The 18,347-nt window shown below is 41.6% G+C and overlaps 2 protein-coding genes across 2 annotated transcripts; one reads left to right on the forward strand and one right to left on the reverse strand.

The window, feature by feature from the left end:
• Positions 1–335: 335 nt before the first annotated feature.
• Positions 336–12,560, reverse strand: ube2ql1 (ubiquitin-conjugating enzyme E2Q family-like 1). Its single transcript, XM_041054245.1, has 3 exons — positions 12,393–12,560; positions 10,950–11,869; positions 336–2,526 (listed from the first exon to the last, which is right to left on the reverse strand). Exons 2-3 carry the CDS (start codon positions 11,652–11,654, stop codon positions 2,395–2,397), a joined length of 837 nt encoding a protein of 278 aa, XP_040910179.1. The 5' UTR covers positions 11,655–11,869; positions 12,393–12,560; the 3' UTR covers positions 336–2,394.
• Positions 12,561–14,490: 1,930 nt separating this feature from the next.
• med10 (mediator complex subunit 10) lies at positions 14,491–16,866 on the forward strand. Its single transcript, XM_041052566.1, has 4 exons — positions 14,491–14,739; positions 14,828–14,911; positions 15,489–15,591; positions 16,052–16,866. Exons 1-4 carry the CDS (start codon positions 14,618–14,620, stop codon positions 16,145–16,147), a joined length of 405 nt encoding a protein of 134 aa, XP_040908500.1. The 5' UTR covers positions 14,491–14,617; the 3' UTR covers positions 16,148–16,866.
• The last annotated feature ends 1,481 nt before the right edge of the window (positions 16,867–18,347 follow it).

Here is an 18,347-nt window from a genome sequence, read left to right on the forward strand (position 1 = left end):
TGTTGTTGTTTTTTTGTCTTTTTTTCATGATGGGAGCGTAACACACATATTTACTCACACATGCACTCACACACAGACGGACATTTGTTGTCAACCACAAACGCAACACAAGGGAGACGCAGCGCAACCTGATCCAAACGTGGCATGCTGGCAGCATGGCTTGGCTTCAGCTCAGCGGTTTAAACATCCTGCTCCAGGATTACGGCTGGGCCTGCTGAGAACCCACTGGCATTGAGCTGCTCCCCTGTCTCCCCTCACCTAACCCACTTTCTGCCCTCCCTACTACCCCCCCCCCCCCCCCCCCCCGCCCCCCCCCAAAAAAAACAAAACACACAGACCAGGAGCGGAAAGTGACAAAATGTCAGTGCTGAGCGGGAGGTTTGACATCCTCCATCCTTCTGCTCTCGCTGCTCTTCTCTAATGACGCTCTGCTGAAATGTCAGACCAATTAGCAGCTTTCCTTCTGACATTTAACTGGCAGATAGCAAAACAAACACACAAGGACCCCACTGGACTGGATGGACAGATAGTCTGTGACTAGTAGGCGCCCAATTGATTGAGACTGACATTGCTGCAGCCACAAAGTTAATATTAGATATTTTATAAAGTCCTTTTAAAGGTTGGAACTCAGGAACTGTGTGTCTCTTAAGTAATCACAGCAGGTAGAGCAAATAATGTCAGTCTTCGGCCATTTTGCAAGCAGCGTGACATTTCTGAGAAGCAGCCGGTAGTGATCAAAGCTCCCACAATTTCCTCCTTTCCCTCTGTTCTTCTCCTCCTCTCCCTATTGCCTCTCTTTCAGCAGACATCAATCAGGTGGGCTGTGAAGCGTACACTCAATTAAAGCACCACTCCATCCACGGCAGCGCTCGAGCGCCTGTCTGTCTTCATTTCTTGGTATTACCGCTGCCGTCAAGGCCTCAGGTGGATGCAACGAGTGTGTTTGTGGGCGAACTTAATGTGTGTGTGTGTGTGCGCGTCTGGTGCACAGTTAAACGTCCAAAGTGTGTTTTCTACTGACCTTTAGTTCTTTACATGGATCGGAGACGAGGCTATGTGCACGTAGATATTCGCTCACAACCACACGTGTTTACAGTAGTAATAATCAGGAGCTAACAGAGACGGTGGAACAAGACAGTGACAAATAATTTACCAAAAAAAAAAAACAAAAACAAAAAAACAGCCCTCCCTTTAGGCCTTATTGTCATTCACAGTAAATCATATTTTTCTCTGTTTAAAGGGTTGTCTCCCTTGCTCACACACACACATACACATACACAGACTTAGGCCTGGCCCTCAGCTGTACCATCTGGTATCTAAATCATGGGAATTACAGTCTTCTTCCTCTCCTACACACACACACACACACGATAACATGAGAGTAGAGAGAGAAAGAAAGCGAGGTGATTGACTGTCATTCTATTTATCATACATAGTCTCTGCATGAAGCAACATGTGACTTTTTTTTCTCCATTAGAAATCAATACCCATCTACGCAACAGTGAGCTCTAAATTTAGCCACAAGAGACGGAGAGGAAGAAAGAGAAACAAAGTGAACGAGCGAGCTAAAGAAAGAGACAGAGAAAAAGAGAGAAAGAGAGCACAGCTCCATGTAAATTACAATCTTCATGTTGCATTGAACTGTGAGCAATGGCACAGTCGAAAGAAAGGGGAAATGAAGGAGTGAATGAGTGAGTATAAACGCCAGTGCGCTGCCGTCTATTAAACATTAACAGCTTCATTTACATGTAAATGACCCGACAGCTACAGAGAGAGGAGTAATGCCAGTTCATTGCTAAAGAGAAGAAAGGAGCGAGGGATGGAAAGAGGAGAGGATGGGATGGTGAGAACAGGAGAGGGGGATGAGTCTCCTTCATTCAGTAGTCTTTCATATGGGTGGAAAAGTCCACACTGTTCGATTAGTCCGGCTGCACGTGAGTGGGTGTGTGTTGGGAAAAAAATAACAAAAAGGAAATCCACCAACAGTAACACACACTCCGATGCCTGTGCACACACTCCCAGCTGATGTCCGATGGAGTGACAAACACACACACACACACACACACACAGAAAACTCCCCTCTCAGGCCTTTCCAAAATGGGGGAAAGAATCTCCCTGGGCGAGGGGGAGGGGAATGAAAGCTGCTTGTCGGTGCAGGAGTGATGATGATGATGGTGTGTCTGCTCTCCGAGAGTTTTGGTGGAGATGGAGGACAAAAAAAAAATTCAAAAGATAATAGCACAGACACACAAAACCGAGAAAGAAAAGAACTCTTGTGTGAAACAGAAAAAGGATGAGAGATTGTTGAGTTAGTGTGGTGTGTCGTTTTGCGTGTCGGGGCTAGCTGGGTTTTGTCCGGCTAGCGCAGGGGTCAGGGGGTCGGTGGCCTGGCACTCAGCCGTCGGACACGGGCGGGGACACCCAGCCGTACTTCTCATGGGTCTTCACCAGGGACTTGAAGGTGGCCTCGGCTTCCTTGCGGCTGAATGCTTTCTTGGACTTCCCTGCTTTCCTACATATACGTCCCTGTGAGGAAAGACGGAGATACAGAGAAAGAGAGAAGGGAAGGGGGTGACCGGGAAATGAGGTTAGGTTGTGTGGAAAGATACAAAAATAAAAAAACACAGAAGCCATCAAACTGTCTGCTGAAATGACAAATGAACTCATTCAAAGGTGTATTTTGTTACCTTCAAACAAGCCAGGCTAGCTGTTTCCGGTCTTTATGCTTAGCTAACTGCCTTCTGCCTGTAGCCTCATATGTCAGATATGAGAGAGGTATCAGTTTTCTTGTCAGACTCATTGGCAGAAGCTGTATTTGACAATAATTCGACAAAAATGTCAAACTATTCCTATACTGGTCCGATTCAGATACTATTTAGAATCTCTTATGAGATTCTAAATAGTAAAACAGAAGTTTTTGTAAGGATTGATGATTTTGTCTTAAATATTTTGTTCGTAAAGATGGGTGAAATTGAACTCATGACCTCAACATCCTGGCAACATAAATGTATTACGTATGTCATCCAAAGAAGCTCTTTTCACACAGTACATTTGTTTGTCTGGCTGGCTGTCAGGAGAAAACCTCCAAATTATGAATTAATTTCCACCAAACTGGACAGACAAACATGTTCTGTGCAAAAGAACAATTGATCAGACATTGATCTAAATCTAGGATCTCTGCCATTAGATGATGAATGTATTTTTGTTTTGCCGTAACTATTAGACTAATGGTGTTAGCGGCTTTTTTCCAAGCCCTATGGCTGTGTTTGCAAGGCAGCAAAATCAACTTCACTTTAACTTTAAAGCCACTATGTGTAGAACTTTAGGTGACTGCAGCAACTGTTTAAAGCTACAACTAAGAATTATCTTCATCATTGGAGGAAGATGGCCATCATAGATACCTAAAGCCAAAGGTGACATTTTTATTTTATCTGAAAAACAGTAAAAAACTCCAAAGATATTCAAGTTACAATAACATAAAAGAGAGAAAAGCTAGAGAATAATTTGAGTTTTTGTTTGAAAAGTGACTTAAATGATTGCACAATTATCAAAATATTTAAATAATTCTAAAGGCACAATTTCTGTTTGCAGAAAAATAATACAAAGCCTTTTTTTCTTACATATTGTCATATTCATATTCTGTGAAAATAAAAAATAAAAAAGAAGAAAATGCCAAAAGGATATTTGTGGTATTTGGATCTGGAGATGCATTGTCAGATCAAAGAAAAGATGCTTCTCTTGTTGACAATTGTCAGTGGTCTTGTCAAGCTCTTTCTGGAAAAACTGTTTCCAGACAAAATATATAAAGACAGAGACACAGCTCCCCATGTGCACATGGATGAACCTGGTGGTACATGCTCAGCCACAGGGGAGATGTTGACAGGACAAGTGATCTGAATGCAGTTTGACCAACATTAGATCATTGTTTAAAGGCAGGGAAAGAGCTTTTAAGATGTCAGGTTTAATCAGAAGTGAAAATATGCCCCCCACTTCACCAGGCAATGGGGAGATAAGTGAAGACCCTAATCAACCACTGCACTAAACGATGAAAAGGTTGTAAATATACAGAAAATAAATATATGAGCATGTAACCCTCTCGTGCTGAGCGTGAAAAGCATCTCACTCAGAGCAGCATGACATCTGACTAAGACATTTTCACCCAGGCACCACCTTGCTGAAACCCCCCTTCTTTCACACACTTGGACTAATAATGAACATGGAATGACATGGGGGGAAAAAACATGGAGAAAAGCAGTGTGGGTGTTGCTTGTGACGATAAAGCTGATTATTCTGTTGTTGGCAACGGTGCTAAGTCTTCCCTGAAGAAGAGTGCGTGGGAGGATAAATAGAAAAAGAAACAACTGCGTTGAAACACCGAAGCTCCGATTAATACATGGCCATGACAAAGATGTGATTCATATGAATTTCAGTAGAGTGCATCGTTTTATATCTGAAAATCACTTCTCAAACACAGAAACATCACAAAAGGACGGTCGTGACACAGATCTGACTGCACAGTAAATCTTTGTCCACTGGTCATGCTGCAGCTACACTTAGATTTGTGCTGTGGTTGACTCACTAGACGCTACCCTGCAGCTGTGTGATATGTCAGGTACTTTACTGTATTTGTTTGTACATGCTCTGTAACATTGCACCACTTCTACCCAAACGTTTCTTGGCAGGGAGAGACTGGCACCGGGGACACTCAGCTCCACTGAAACCAATACTAATGAAATTCTTTGAGACAGAGAGCTCCTCTGCATGCTGCAATGCAGTAAAGATAAATAACCTTAAGTTATTAGACACATAGTCTGCGCTTTAATCCTTTAGCTATATGCCTTTATCCTGATTTTCAGGTGAAAAACACTGGATAAATGGAGCCTTTAGTCTACAGCTAAGGAGCCAGGGGTCAACATTGTTATGTAGTGATACACAGGAAGATATGATCAGCTTTTCAGTGTGTTTCATTCTCTATCTGGTGGAATAGTTTGATGTTTTGGGGAAGTACGGTTATTTGATTTCTGGTTAGCTCCTCGGAGCGTCGATGAGTCGGTTAGCATAGCACAAAAACTCGAAACGGGGTAAAGAGCTAGCCTGGCTCCCTCCGAAGGTAACAAAGCCTACCTTCCTCCAAAGCTCACAAGTGAACACCTTACGTGTTATTTATTCAATATGAAAACCATAAAAATATGGTTTTATTGATCTAAAAAAAAAATTCACTGCTGTGAGTTCCGAAAAACTAAATTCCAATCATCATTTCTTGACAGATATCTCAGAGATGGATGTCTTAAAAGATGGGCCACCGAAACCAAAACTATTTGCATGGTTAGATATTGCCACAGGTAGGTGAGAAAATGTGTATGTTGTTTCTTTCGTAATTTGGGTGAATTTGGGTTTTGAAGCAGGAGGAAAAGTAAATGGCTACTTGGCATGAGTTACTAGTTTTTGCTTTGTTGCTAAATAAGCTGTTTTAGCCTGACTTGTTTTAGCTATACTTGAGTCTTTAAAATGCCTTGTTTCACAACCATGTCAGCTTACACAAGAAAAAAAAATCTCTGAACCAGTTTGTATTCAGAAACAAGTATATCTCTGCTGATATTTCCAGTGTTTTGTTTCAGATAACAGCCCTGCTAGCTTCTTACAATACAATTAGCAAACTGTCAGTTGTGGGTTTTTTGGTATTCATTCATAGTTTTGCTGTTTTTTTTCTCCTTTTTTGTGTCTGTCTGGTTAACAGTGGCTGTTATATTACAGGAACTGAGGCTTTATATGTTACAATACGTCCTACATTTATGCCTTAGCCACACTTCTTTATGAGCTGGTACAGAATACCTGTTAGCCCTGTGTATCTTAGTAGTGTTGTATTTGTCGCTGAGATCATTACAATATGTTTAAAGAGAGGATTTTTTTTTCAGCATGAAAAAGGCATTGTATCCCTGTAAAACACTGACTCACTCCTGTGTTGGAAAAATAACACTTATTTTAAACAATTTCAGCCTCAGTACAGGGGAAATAAGAGCCTAAACACAAGATTTAGGTAAAAGACTCGAGAGATTAAACAAGATAACAGTTACTAGAACATTTAGAACAGATCCACAGATCAGTAGAAAGTGGGCACTAAATCTCTTCACAATTTTCACCTCCTTTAACAATTTTAGACTGACATTTTTGCACTGTGCACTCTTCCAAACAGTGAGGTACATCAAACAGCTCAGTGTTAATTCTTCACTCCCATGACATTTGATGGAAGATCAGTATGTCCTAGTGCGTACTTGCATGGCTATTTTGGGTCAAAAGTGATGCAGGGGATAAAGGGAGATGAGGTGACAACATTGAATGATCTGGAGATTAGGGTTACAGTTTCCATTCCTGTAGCAACACTGGCCTCATTTCACTCCAGGGCTTAGCAACACACACTCTCTCTCAATTTGTCTCTCTGTCTCTCAGACATTTTTGAGGAGCTAGTCCTATTATTTACCCTTGTATTTTAATCAAATTGAAATCAGTCCTCGCTAACAATATCGACCATGACAAGCCATTTAATCTCATATTGAGTTTGACACATGAAATGAAGTCAGACAACTGAAACAAGGCAGAATATGACAGATCTCACTGCCAGCATGGAAACAATGACATGATTTTTGAAGCTGATTAGCACTGGAAACAAAAAAACTTTCCCATTCGTGTGGGATTTTTTTTTCACTTGTTTTGAAAACCTGAATGTGTGTCTCAGTGAGTGATTCATTCAGAGACATTACATGCAGTGTCCCTTGGGGATGTACTTTCTGTTCCTCTCTTTTACAAAGCCACATTATATGAAAATCTTCTCTTTTCTCAAAAAAAAAAAAAAAAAGATCCAGCCAGATTTTCAAATGAAAAATAAACCAACTGGGTGACACTTTAGCAGTGCTGCTTGAAACCTGCTCAGCCACTCAGTACAGCCAGAAGCCTGTAACACAGATTACCCAGGCAGACAAACAGAGATAATGCACCGGTTGGCTACTGTCAGAGAGCATTGGTGAAAAGCTGGGATGTGTCGTTCTCTTTTCAAATCACATGCAACCTCATTACCCATGCATATCTTTCACATCCCACCATATGGAAGCTGTCACCACATCAAGTCGGCTGCTGCCGTCTTGGATTGATATTGTAATGGAAATTGGCCATTGTTAAAGAGGTGCGATTACCAAGGTGATCGATGGCAGGAATGAATGTACCCTCAGCTGAACATAGTGTCGTCATTAAACCAATCGCTGTCAGCATCGTGTCCTTGTTTCCACACACAATAGCTGGCAATTTCTCGTTGGTTTGTTCCCTATGGGGAGAACACTGGGCAGTGGATGTGTGCAAGAACAAATTAGATGGATACTCTTTGTATACAGGACAGGACAGTGGTTGTTTGAGACAGATGAGGAAACAGGGAGATAGATTAAGACCAGAGGTGAAGAAAGTGTGTGACTGAGATTCACGCAGAGAGTGAAAACCTGCTTCTGAATATGTGTATTGATTAAAGAGCCCATAAAAAAGTCTGTGACTCCAGCTTGAAAAGGGGAAATTGAGCATTAATTAGCACCATTGTGCTCGCAGTCATCTACAAGTTTGGCCCAGTATGACGCATCCAAAGATAGAAGATAGAGAAAAAGTAAAAATATCTGCTTGTGAGGGAAAGAATGGGCAAACAAAAGAGTGTGAGTGTGTGCGTGTTTGTGTGTGCGTTGCAGTTCAGCTGAGCGAGCGCCCCAGGCCTATACAGTGCCATGTCAGTGTTTATCTATTTCAGCTAAGCGCTCGCTCATTGAGAGGGACACACTCGTGTAAAGTGGCTGCTGGGTAATCGTGTGAATGGAGATTTCAGTCAATGGGCAGAGCAGGGAAGGCCCCAGTGCATGTTGGGAAGCAGCTCTGGGGGCCGGGGGGATTGCATAACGCAGACATGTGCTTAAAGGGGTCAGGATAAACAAACAGGGATCAATGTCATCATCATCCTCATCAGATCAGTAAGGAGAGCCCCGTGGGCACTGATGGGACTGATGGTGGGGTCATATTAAAGGGTAATGTCACTGTTGTTTTTTTTTTTTTTTAAGTATATGTCATTGGTTTTGGTTCCTCTTATCTATATTATAGAAATGAACTTCAACAGAACAATGAAATCCACTATAGAAAACAGGAAGCTTTAAAGGGGCACTCCACCAACTTTACACATGAGGTTACTCAAAACAAGCAGTACCAGGAGAAACTTTCCAAAGTCTGTGAAAATAATGATGATGTCATGATGTGAGTCCCCCAGACTTTAGTGAAGTGACACGCTACATCTGTGGGGTTTTTGGGTTTTTTTGGTTCTAGCTATGGCTCTAGGACTGCAACTGGGATAAACAATTGTGAAAATCCACCATCTACCAGTTGTGTTACATCTTTTAACTTAAAGTGTCTATTTTTGGCACTTGATAGCAGTTCATTTGAAACCATATTTGATAACAAGTTTATATTTTGAGATGAATAATAATGAAATGACAATTATGACTAATTTAATTTTACATAATGGACATCTGAAGCTCAAAACTTTGCCATCAGACTTAGTACAAGTGATCGCTAATGTGTGGGATTCTTTAATTTTTTTATAGAAATGAACAGAGAATATCTGTGTATAAAGAAATCTAATTAGACCTGCCTGCAGTGCAAACTGACTACAGAACAGATGCCATTAAATGTACCATAATTTAAGTGACACTGATGTTCTAAACACTGCTGTAAAGACAACAATACAGCACCACAGATCAATTTCCAAATTGGCTCACACTACAAAGACACCTAGATAAAACCTGATGCTGAGTTTGCCCTCACTAGACTAGACTACTAGACACCAGCAGAACACTATGCCATACGAGATAGATTACACTCTGACAGTGATTGTCTTAAAATTGGAAATTAAGTATCTGGAGGCCAGACTGATGATCGCCTTTAGTTTGGTCCTCTTAACCTCTTAAATTCTTACTTCACCTCAGCCTCTGTGATTGAGTGTGCGTTTCCTCACATCTGCAGGTGAGGACACATGTGGCTTTGTTGACTTGCACCTCACCACTTTGTCACTGCATGTATCCTCACACACTAAAAATAGGGAGGGAGCTTCTAAAACAAGTCACAACACTATTGTCACAAGGACCCGGTTCCCAAGGACGAGTAAATATATTCTGTGTGTTTAGGTTTATATATAGTTCTGTGTGCTCTGATTGTCGTGATGTATGAGAGACGAGCGCATCTCCCAGAAAATTAGGACATGAAACGCATGCGAGCGCCTGTGTAGACACACATCCACAAAAGAAGCAAACAAAGAGATAAAGAGATGCTCACACACATACACAAACACACACAGGAATAATTAATCAATATTGTTTCCATTAGCAAACTGGAGAAGGAAGATACTTCACCGTAATTAGGCAGCACTGCAGAGCTGCTAGCTCATCTCTCAAGCAGAAAATCAAGATGAACACACACACATTTCCCCTCTCTCTCTCTCTCTCTCTCTCTCTCTCTCTCTGCTTTGGGTACAGTTTTTGGATGACCTCTCTTGGTAACAGATGCTTAATGACCACAGATGACTCGGGAATAATGTTTAGTTACATCATCAAAGCCAAAAAAAAAAAAAAAGATGTTGATGGTTTGGGGGAAGGGGGGGGTGGGGAGGAGAATCCAGTGACAGTTTACATAAGGTCTCCTGCCACAGTGCTGTCATGCAGCTGACGTCAAAAGGGCAGAGAGTGAGTGAGTGAGTGAGTGAGGTGAACGAAGCGGACTCTGCAGATGAAATGACTGGAAAATAACACAGAAGTGAGCACTAGAAAGCAATGGTTCTTATCTGGGTGGAAAACAGGGAATCTAGTCAGTTAAATGATTGTAGCCTGGAGTGAGTTTAGAGATGCAGCGATTTCCATTGGAATTGCAGAGCTGCAGCTGCTGCTGCTGCTGCAGTGCACTGAGAATGTGCAAAACAGATTTGACAGGATTACATAATCCAGTCATTCTAAGTCACTGAGGACTGCTGGTAGGTAGGCTACCTGCTGTCTGTATTTATCCATCTGCCTATGTATCCATCACCACGCTTTGCACATGTTGAATACTCGTATTCCTCCTTTAGGATAATCTGATAGGAGTGCAGCTATTGTGACACTGCATTACAGCCTGCATAGAGACTTTTCCATTGCATGGCAGCAGGTCTTTGTTGTCAAAGCAAGCTGATTTATGTAGGCGATAAAAGGAGAGCAAACCAAGACTGCAGAGAAGAGCTGGCATCAAGGAGACACGGAGCATTGCACTGCATGAAATGGCTGCCGTAAAGTCACATAAAGATTAATAATATTCACAATCATGGGTTTGCTCATAGCAGAGAGGAGGGGGGATGAGGAGACTAGAGGCCTGAGATATTACAGTGCAGCACCTACAGCTCACAGAGTGATAGAAGATGCTATAAATAGGCTAGAGATACAGGAGATTCACCAATTTTACCAAATAGCTTTGTCTTGTAATGATTTTTTTCCCCTTAAAAATTAAAACACAATTCCTGTTTGGATACACCTCTTCTACAAATATATCCTGAGTGAGTATATCCAAAAATGACAATTTAAAAAAAATCCTAATTGCAGGTTGATTTCCATTAGAAACAGATAAAATTACCCTAAAACAATATTGCCATATTTTTGTCAACTGAATTAAGAGAAATCATGGTTTAAAACTTCATACAAGACTAAAGGTCGTGTCATGGTGGCCATATGTTATGTGTGCGTAAGAGCAGCTTTACACGCTAATTACACATGACGCGTGACTGCCTAATGGAATTGCTCATATCCAGTGCGAGTCATGGCTGAAAATAAATGTAGTAGAGATGATTAACATGCCGTATGGTTGATGATATTCCAAGATAGGACCCTCACCCACCAGCCCCTTCCTCCGCTCACCTGTCCTTTTACGAGGCTGGCTGCAAACTGCCTCATGACCGCCTCCACCGTGTAGGCGCTGGACCATCCGCGGGGGGTCAACAGCTCCATGCATATGGCCCCGCCATCCAACACGTAGCCGTTCTCCAACCGGGGCGTCAGGACCCGCATGAACGGCGGCGAGAAGGGGAAATTGTCGGGAAAGGTGACGTTGAGCAGTATGAACTCGGTGCAGGTCTCCTTCATGTCCTGCCACAGCGCCGAGTCCTTGTCCACCTGGTGCAGCTTGACGTTCCAGTCATACAGGTTGTCCTCCACCAGCTCCACCGTGATGAAGTTGTCCCCTAACCTCCTAATCTCCTGTAGTTCCTTCATCAGCCTCCGCGTCCGGACCTGGGTGCAGTGTTGCCGATGAGGAGCCAGCGGTGCTATCGAGGAGGCACTGGTCGCTTTACTCCCACCTCCTCCCGTCTGCTGCTTCTCCTTCGCATCCTTGCCCTGCTTATCCTTGCCGGTCGGCTTGTCCTTGCCGTGCTGGTCCAGCTTCCTCGCCTTTATCTCCGGGGTGCTCAGGATGTTGGTTTCGTTGGCGGTCTGACAATGTTTGTTGGCGTTGTTTTTCTGGTTCCCTTTGGTCCCCTTTAACGATCCCTGGTGGTGCTTTGGGTCCTCGGTGTCTCGATCGTGCAGACGGATCAGACCGATCTTCCGCAGTAGGGTGGCCATAATTTTTTATAGATCTATATTTCTCCGCCGATCCCCCCACACAGGGGCGAGATTCACCCTTTCGAGTCGGTTCCCGCTCGCAGAGACGACCTTTATTGATGATGATTATTAACCTTGTACCGCAATCCCCCCTCCGTTCGCTGCAGCCTCAGGATGAACACAACCGGGGAGCCTGTGCTCTTTTCTCCTCAGTACATCATCTCGACACGGCTCGACTAAAATGACAAAAAAAAAAAAACAAGGCAACGGCTAAATAAATGAGAGGTTAGGTGAATATTCGCTTACAGACAACACCAAAAACAAATAGTCGGAACTGATCAATGGAATTCGGTCATTTTTCCCGCAAGTGGACCGACATCATCACTATGACTGCGGTTGTTCAATGATAGGACGGTGCATTACGCAGAAGCACTGAGGTGATCTTACAATGCATTTTAACATAAGGATGCACAGCATATTAACAAAGTAAGAAGAAGAAGAACCAGGCTACAGGAATATAGAGGGAATCGTAGATGTTACAGGATGGGAAATTACAGGAGAAAAAAAAACGCTATGTACTGTATTATCATAGAGGATAAAAATAACCGATGAACGTGACTCTCATTTCTCTACAGGCGTTCAAAACACACACAGCCTAAACCTTAAGTCCTCATCATAAGGACACCATAGATTTCCATTTACGTGCCATTATCCTGCCCGCACAGACCCACCAGCAATCCAACGGCAGCCCGTGCTTACCGTGTACGGGTAAAATCCGGACTATGTCCCGTTAAGCTGCCCGGACTCCCGATCCCGCTGTGTGTAAATAAATAAAAAAAAAGACGAAATGGCTCCACCATCCAGTAGACCTGCTGTCGGTGAGAGCTGCTGTGTGGACGAGACGGAGATCCTTTGATGTGTGTGCTGCTGCGGCAGCTCCAGCTTTAATGCAGCCCAGGACGAGCCAGCCCCCGGTTATGTCTCTCTGTCAGTGTGTTCACACCGCTGAGGCACTGAAACCGCAGGGCGTGTCAAAATAAAAGTCCCGGAGTTAGGGAAAGCGGAGCACCAAATAGGGTACATTTATCAAGAAATGTGCTTCAGATAAAATTACAGCACTGGCATATTCTAGTTAACAATGGCAGCAATGAGCACAAGGAATAAGCAAAGCTACTTTCAATGTTTACAATTAAACTCGCAAGCCTATCTACATTTTATGCTACATAAACTTTTGGGTACATAATGAAAATGGACCATCAAAACAGTTCAGTGTTATTTGTAACAGAAAAATGTGTATCAATAGCCTCTAGCAAAATTCAGTTTTACTCTATAAAGAGTGACTCCAGTACACCAGGAAAGAGAGAATTACACAGAAAAATCAATAGAAATGTTAGTGAAATGAGTTACAACAGTAAAAGAATGTCCGTGGTCATCTAGCAAAGTTTTACTGAGAAGAAACATTCTTTTTTTTTTACTACAGTCTACAGTCAGTATATGGGGAAAATATATTTTAAGGCCAGATTGTGGTAACACTGTATTCCACTCATAAATCCTTGATATAGTTCCTAAATGTTTAGAACTATGGGCTAAATCATCTCCTGGCCTGCCCAAGGTAGCATGACTGTGAATTTAGTGTTACTTTTATTTTGAAGATTTGGGGTTTGTTTCCTGGTTTATTCTGGGTAACCCTGCGGAGGCTTGGCGTTCCTGTGCTTACCTGACAGAACACGGGCTTGGCAGGGTGGAGATGCCAGAGGAATCTTGCCTCAGTGTTGTTGATATTCACTTTCACTTTCAGACTCACATTTCAGCACATGTGTATTTTACCCTGCTCTGTAGAGAGAAGTCAGTATGTTTTGTAGTCTAATGAGAAAATGCAGGGACTTTTCATTTTTTTCCCAGATTACTGACAGCCTGTGTTGGAATATTCAGATCTCAGGGGAAACTACCATTGTCAGCCACTAATGTTAAGACTGACCCACAACTATAAAGACATGTATTATTCGGAATATTATTAAGACGTTCACTCTTTATTTCACAAAGAATATTGGATCAAGTGAATACTCTCATCCCTCATTTGATTTTTATCCACACAAAGTGAACAATAACAGTATGGAAGCACAAGTCTGTGAGTTGAGTTGTTTACTGAATTCTTTGAGCAACAGAATGATTGGCAGCACAGTGTGCTCTGAACGATGAAGTCTGAAAACACCATTAACACAACAATGGACTGTCTCAGAACATGTGTGGCAGTTATTAACAGTAATTTCAATCACACATGAGTGGATTAAGGTTACAAGGAATTTTGTAAATAATAACTCTGGTGTCACAAAAACGCAGGCCTGCAGTGACTTGGCCCAGCATTGTCAGACTTAGGCTTCGTATTCCCTTCAACAGGTGTAGGTCTGTGCTTTTGAATATAGAATTTAATAGTAGAATGACATTTCTAGGGGGTATGAAAATGAAAATATCCACAACTAATACTCAGAGAAGTAAGTACAAATTGTGCTGTCAGTGCAGGTTTAGGCTATGAACACACATTATTATATTAGTAATAATACAGCATGGCTGGAGACATGCTGGCTTTGAAACACCATTGCACTTTTTTAGTTTGAGAATTGGGACATATTTCCAGATTGATAATATGTAATATATAATGGTCTAGTAATTGTTAAAGTCACCGTTACTCTGCAGAACTTAAGTCAGTTCATTTCATGGTCTTGACAAAGAAGCCTCTTCCCAACTGGCAGCACGACACTTTGACGCTCTGAGGGTCAGAAAAACGCAGTCTGTGATTGGTTGTTACCTCGGTAACAGAACAGTAGCCACAGCGATTGGCTGTGGGTACTGCCGCAAAGTACTTTGGCGTTGTGTGCTGCCGTATTGTCGGCGGCTAACAGTAAACAGCGATTATTTGAGAAAAAGATTCTCCTCAGCTGGGCAATTTCTATTTATTTTTAGTGTTTTAGTAACAGGTAATTAACATGGCTGAAAAATTCGATAACCTAGAGGAGCATCTGGAGAAATTTATCGAGAATATTCGGCAGTTGGGAATCATCGTCAGCGACTTCCAGCCTAGCAGCCAGGCAGGACTCAACCAGAAACTGTGAGTCATGTTCTCTGAGCTCGTCAATACGGTACCGGTCCAGCAAATAAGCATGGGTTGACTTGTTCTGTTTATTGTAATGTTGTAGAAATTTCATGATATCTGGTCTACAAGACATCGAGAAGTGCCGTCAACAGCTTCATGAGATCAACGTACCGCTGGAGGTCTTTGAGTGAGTCCATTACGTTATATTTTTGTGCCTGCCCGGGTCTATAACCCATAGTATCGCTTTTTCTTTACACTTCTGTTTTTCTCTGCCATTGCTGTGTCACATACAGTCACACCTCATTGTGTTTAGAGAAAACATTCAGTTCTGTTTTAAAGCCACGCCAAATCTCTTTCGAAAATCTAAATATTTTATTTTTCTTTCCTCGTCCGCAAATCTGGTGATGTTAAATGCCTCATGTTTATTTATTCTTGATTGTTGAAAACCACTATAATATTCGGCATACACATATTCCAAAAATAGCATTTCACCTGTCAGAATTGGTTCACTCTGTTTGGTGCTGCTCTTCATAATATACTGGATTTAGTGGAAGATTGCTGAAATAATATAAAATAAGCTAAAAAAAAACGTTTGCTGAAATAAATTGATCACAAAGCCACCATCATTTTTAAAAGCTCTGGAGTCTCTTATGGAATGTGCTTTTGCCAAAGGTTAGACCAACATACCACGTTTAGATAATGAAGTTTATAATACCTTATCTGCGCTTCATAGCTTCAGCCGGTATTATGCCTTGTGTTTGTAGATACATTGACCAAGGTCGAAATCCTCAGCTGTACACCAAGGAATGTTTGGAGAGAGCCTTGGCGAGGAACGAGCAGGTCAAAGGAAAGATTGACACCATGACGGTAAGAGATAATGCCAGGGTCACTAACGTTCCCTGCCAGTGACACTACAAGAATAACCAGAGCCTTCAAAATATTTTACTTATTAAATGTTCTTAAGCGTATTTTTAGGAATTCGTAATTTAAACAAAAATCCTATTCAAGGATCATCTTCATGATACAAAGAGCTATGTGTTTGAGATAGGCCTCTCTGTTATAGTGGCCTTGTTCACTGATGATAAATGAAGTGTCCTTGTAAACAATGCTCAAACCTATGTGTAGTAAAGTGGAAGCTCTGCTCCACAGAACAGTTGTTTTATAAATTTATATTATATTCAGTTATGTTTATTTCTTTGTTATTTGCTAACGCAGTTAGACACAAGGTGGATCTATTCTAGGTTTTACTGATCAGGTCTTAATTTACTGTGTCTTCGGCAGTAATAAAGCAGTAATAAACTGCGCTCTACTGTTGTATTTATGACAGAAATTCAAGAGCCTTCTAATCTCAGAGCTCAGCAAAGTTTTTCCAGAGGAGATGGGCAAGTATAAGGCTATACATGGAGAAGATGCCCCCTCCTAGTGACTCCTGCACCATGACCCCCGACCTTCAACCTGTGACCCTCGAAATGAATGCCTGGATGGAGTTTAACCAAAGGGGGTCCTCTGTGGATGCCAGCAGAATATGAAAATACCCAGTTATTATTTTTCGTAAATGTTGTGAAGCTGTTGCCGACCAGTATCCTGAGGGAGAAGGTTTTCTTTCTGCTCAGCACCCTGACTCAGCCAAATTCCTTCTCTTCATTTAATTTCTAAACTTCATTTAAAGGAATTACAAATCAACAGCAAGTACATGGGAGAACTTGAGAGGAGAGACAAATAACTTTCTGTGCTGGGTTGTTCTGTTGCCAGGAGACATATTTGTTTTTTAATGTCTCTGTTGATGCAGCAGAATGTTTCTACAACTCCCAACTGCACAGACGAAAATGTTAAGAGCTACACAGCGCCTGTCTGATTCTGCATTAACGAATTTACTCCATTGGTTGTACATACGGTGTATTTATACTCTTACAGTCTGCCTTTTGTAATGCTTCCTGATCATCATGCAACATGCATTTGTACCACACACAGTTCATAACATTTTGTATCAAGCTCAGGTTTCTACTGGCCATGATAACTGAATGCAAATGTTATTTGATGGTACTTCTGTGCCTGATCACTTGACATGGTCAGAAATGAGTCCACCCTTTGTTTGTTACTTGTTTGTATTATAATGTTTGTTAATAAATGATCCTTGTTGGACAAATATTGTGTTTTGTCTGTTTTGTTACAATAAGTTCTGACAAAGCTTGTTGTCTACTATCTCAAATAATAACAATTATAAAATAATATAAAATAAAACTACTATAACTAATGATAATCTGTAGAATTAGTTTTAAAATCCCAAGCATCAAGGTTTTTTTTTTTAAACAAAGGATTGACACGTGAGTAAATGTGTTAGTAGACCACCCGCCGACAAAACTTGCACGGACAAGATGGGGTGTCAGTGACATGTTTGGGGTCATTCAGCTCAGGTGTCGTCTCTGGAACGTCTTGTATTGTAACTGTACACTGTGTAAGTGTGTGTGTCTACTTATATATAAGATAGGGATGGATGCCCTACAAACAGACAAGGCTGCGTCATCAGGCAGGTCGCGGCCCAACACGCCTCCTCCTGCTTGGGCTTAACCACAGCGACACGCCCCTGTGACCCTGGAGGCCAATCCTCTGGGACAGAAGGAGGGAAATGAGCCCTGTTATTGGTTTGTGATCCGTGCTGCACCGTAATACAGACGGCCCTCTTTCTTTGCTGTCACTCTTCCCTGAGGATTTCCCAACGTGCGTCTCATTTAGTCAACTGTGGTTTAGAGAGGACTCAGCCTCCACCTTTTATTGGGGGAGGAGGAGAGCAGATGCTGTATCTCAGAGATAGAGAGGTCTGTTTCTCATTTGGTCTCTTGACCCAGGTTTTAGGTGTTGAACATACTGTGGGTGTTTTACTTTATATAATGTGAACAGACTCATTCTCCTATTACAGTAATGAAGGAAACATGTTTCTGTGGCTCATTAACTCCTCTCATTCTTAGTTCTTCAGGAAAGTGTTTATTTGTTTTCTTGCCAAGAGTTAGAGGAGAAGATTGATATCACTCTCGCTTCTGTACAGTAAATATGAAGCAGCTTAGCTTAGCGCAAAGACTGGAAACCAGGAATGTATTAAAAGAACATTCTGGCTTCCCAGTTTGCTTCTGAGGAATACCAGTGTTTCAGTGTGTTTGTGCCTTTTATTTGTATTCATCATTTCATTCCCATGTCCCCACAACCAATATTGAATTTCTGTTTAGATTACTGTGATAAAATTGTAATTAAATCCACGATGATTAAAAAAAAAAAGAGAAAACACATTAAATAGTGTGGTAGTGTGTTTGAATGAGTAAGAAGCTGGATTCCAAAAATGAGGATTTTCATGAGTCCAGAATTTTTGAAATTAATTACACAAAACAAAACAAAAAAAAGACCCCATCCAAAAGGTCAGACTTAGTCCAAGTAGACTCAAGGATAATTAGACTCAATCCAAAATGCAATCAACCTAAAGAGACCCAAACGACCCAAAAGAGAGAAGACCACTGAAAAAAGCAATATGCACCACTAATTACCTGAGACAATTAGCTGAAGAGCAATGCATGTATTTTTCCTTGTACTTCATAGTTAACACTGTCCATCTTGCAAAAAACAAAACAAAACAA

Source organism: Toxotes jaculatrix, chromosome 13 (genome assembly GCF_017976425.1).
Source record: "Toxotes jaculatrix isolate fToxJac2 chromosome 13, fToxJac2.pri, whole genome shotgun sequence".
In the NCBI taxonomy this organism is placed as follows: Eukaryota; Metazoa; Chordata; class Actinopteri; family Toxotidae; genus Toxotes; species Toxotes jaculatrix.

Coding starts and splice junctions, on each gene's coding strand:
- med10 (XM_041052566.1), top strand. CDS start 14,618: ATGGCTGAAAAATTCGATAACCTAGAGGAGCATCTGGAGAAATTTATC. Junction 14,740..14,827: donor GCAGGACTCAACCAGAAACT/GTGAGTCATGTT, acceptor GTAATGTTGTAG/AAATTTCATGATATCTGGTC. Junction 15,592..16,051: donor GAAAGATTGACACCATGACG/GTAAGAGATAAT, acceptor TATTTATGACAG/AAATTCAAGAGCCTTCTAAT.
- ube2ql1 (XM_041054245.1), bottom strand. CDS start 11,654: ATGGCCACCCTACTGCGGAAGATCGGTCTGATCCGTCTGCACGATCGA. Junction 2,527..10,949: donor CCAGCCTCGTAAAAGGACAG/GTGAGCGGAGGA, acceptor CTTTCCTCACAG/GGACGTATATGTAGGAAAGC.